This window comes from Vigna umbellata, chromosome 3 (genome assembly GCF_029865625.1).
Source record: "Vigna umbellata cultivar VRB3 chromosome 3, Vumbellata_1.0, whole genome shotgun sequence".
Lineage (NCBI taxonomy): Eukaryota > Viridiplantae > Streptophyta > Magnoliopsida > Fabales > Fabaceae > Vigna > Vigna umbellata.
The window spans coordinates 54,158,824-54,161,064 of NC_142167.1; the positions used below are offsets into that span (position 1 = coordinate 54,158,824).

General features: G+C 45.6%; 1 protein-coding gene across 1 annotated transcript; it reads left to right on the forward strand.

Annotated features, from left to right (window-relative positions):
• Window positions 1-227: 227 nt before the first annotated feature.
• LOC124821453 (transcription factor TCP15-like) lies at window positions 228-2,022 on the forward strand. The gene has a single exon (XM_047293335.2). The coding sequence runs from the start codon at window positions 590-592 to the stop codon at window positions 1,868-1,870; it is 1,281 nt and encodes a 426-aa protein (XP_047149291.1). The 5' UTR covers window positions 228-589; the 3' UTR covers window positions 1,871-2,022.
• The last annotated feature ends 219 nt before the right edge of the window (window positions 2,023-2,241 follow it).

Below are 2,241 nucleotides of genomic sequence, written 5' to 3' on the forward strand. Positions count from 1 at the left end.
TTGTTTTCCATTTAAGAATTGTCGTACAGCTAGCATGTTGCAGGGTCTAATTGAGAAAAGTAAAAACTTGAAAATGGAGAGATTGATTTGAAGAGTGTTGAAAATAAGAAGAGTGATGAAAGGAGAGAAGACTAAAAAAAGGATTCCATTCATAAAAAAACAAAAAGAAAGAGAAACTGAATGCTTTATAAAATTTTACTGAGCCCTTATTATTCCCACTCATTATTTTTGTTGCTTAAAGCTTGCCCTCCTCTCTCCCTTATCCTCTATCATTCATTCGTTCATTCATTTCATTCTCTCTCTTTCCACACACAGAACAACTCAGCTCCAAGCTCCCATCTGAAAGGAGTTCCATGCTCCACAAAACACACAAACACAGAAAAGAGAGACCCACTAGCCCACATATATATATATATATATATTCAAAACATATATCTAGTGGCAGTACTACTACTTCCACTATAGCTGCTAGCTAGCTACCAGATAGGAGAAAGAGTGTTTTTTTAAATAAACCCCACCAATTCATTTATTTTTTTTTTCTTTAAAAAAAGTGCTTATAGAGAGCTTGGTTATATGAGATAACAAGATCATGGAATTGGAGGCTGATCATCAAAATGGGATCCGAAGCAGACCCAATTTCCCTCTGCAGCTGTTAGAGAAAAAGGACGTTGATGACGTCACAGAACAACCTTGTTCCACCACTACCAGGGACAGCGTCGTAACTGCAACTACAATTACTACTGCGTCTGTAACTAATAACAACCTCCACTTGGCGGAGCAGTCCAAGAAGCCTCCGCCAAAGAGGACTTCCACCAAGGACCGCCACACCAAGGTCGATGGCCGAGGCCGCCGGATCCGCATGCCGGCGGCCTGTGCTGCCAGAGTCTTTCAGCTAACGCGTGAGCTGGGACACAAGTCTGACGGAGAGACCATAGAATGGCTCCTTCAGCAGGCCGAGCCATCGGTCATCGCTGCCACCGGCACCGGCACCATTCCCGCCAACTTCACCTCCCTCAACATCTCCCTCCGCAGCTCGGGCTCCACCATGTCGGCGCCGTCGCACTACTTTCGCGGAAACTACTTCAACCCTAGCACGTTCTCAACCTCCACAGCTGCGGCTGCGGCTGCGGCGGCGGCGCAGCTAAGGAACCGCGCAGAGTGGGACCGGAGCATGAGCATGGTGATGGAGGATTCTCGTAGGAGCATGTTGGAGAACACTTCTTCCATCTCCGCAATTTTGAATTTTAACCCTATGGGTAACATCAATGTAATTCAGCAAGCGAAACAAGAGCTTCGAGAAGAATCCGGTGGCGGTCTTGAATCGGTTGCTTCGGATTCTGACGGAAGCTTAGGGAGAAAGAGAAGGCCAGAGCAAGAACTGTCACAAATGGGAAGCTATTTGATACAATCGAGCACAGGGTCGCTTCCATCGAGCCACGCTTCCAATACGGCGGCGTTTTGGATGGTGGCGGGTCACGGTAACCAATCCATGAGCGGTGGTGGAGGTGGCGGCAGCGGCAATGGTAACGATAATCCCATTTGGGCAATTCCCTCCGTTGGGAACAGTGGGGTATATAGAGGAGGTATGTCTCCCCCAGGTGGCATTCATTTCATGAATTTTGCTTCTCCGATGCCCCTTATGCCCGGTGGTCAGCTGGGTTCTGGTATGATTGGTGGCGGAGGTGGCGGTGGTGGTAGCGGTGGTGGTAGCGGCTGTGCTCAACTTCTAAGCGAAAGTAACTTAGGCATGCTTGCAGCCCTTAATGCCTACAGACAGATGCCGGCGAACGGCGTCTCGGAGTCTCCAGGAAGCGGCGGACAACCTCACGGCGGAGATGATGGACGTGACTCAACCAGTCAACATTCCTGAGGGTCCAATAATCACGTGTATGATCTGATGCTAGCTTCCTAATTTTTCTTTTAATCACTATTATTACTAGTGTTACTATTACTACTAGTAGTGCTACTGATCAGTGGTTTCCAAATTATATATTAAATACGTAACTACATATGTTATGTTCATTTGCAAAACATGCAAGCATCGCGAGTTTGATTGCTTTGGTATATTGAGTTGAGTATGCGATTTTGGACCTTTGGAGTGATTTTGGTGAGGTTGATCATGTTAGGGTTGGAGAAGAAATTAATATATATATATATATATATATATATATATATATATATACACACACACACACACACTCACACGTATAATTGAATTCCATTATATATAGTTTGTGTATT

Excerpts from the sequence above, each read along its gene's own strand:
- LOC124821453 (XM_047293335.2), top strand. The coding sequence starts at position 590 with ATGGAATTGGAGGCTGATCATCAAAATGGGATCCGAAGCAGACCCAAT.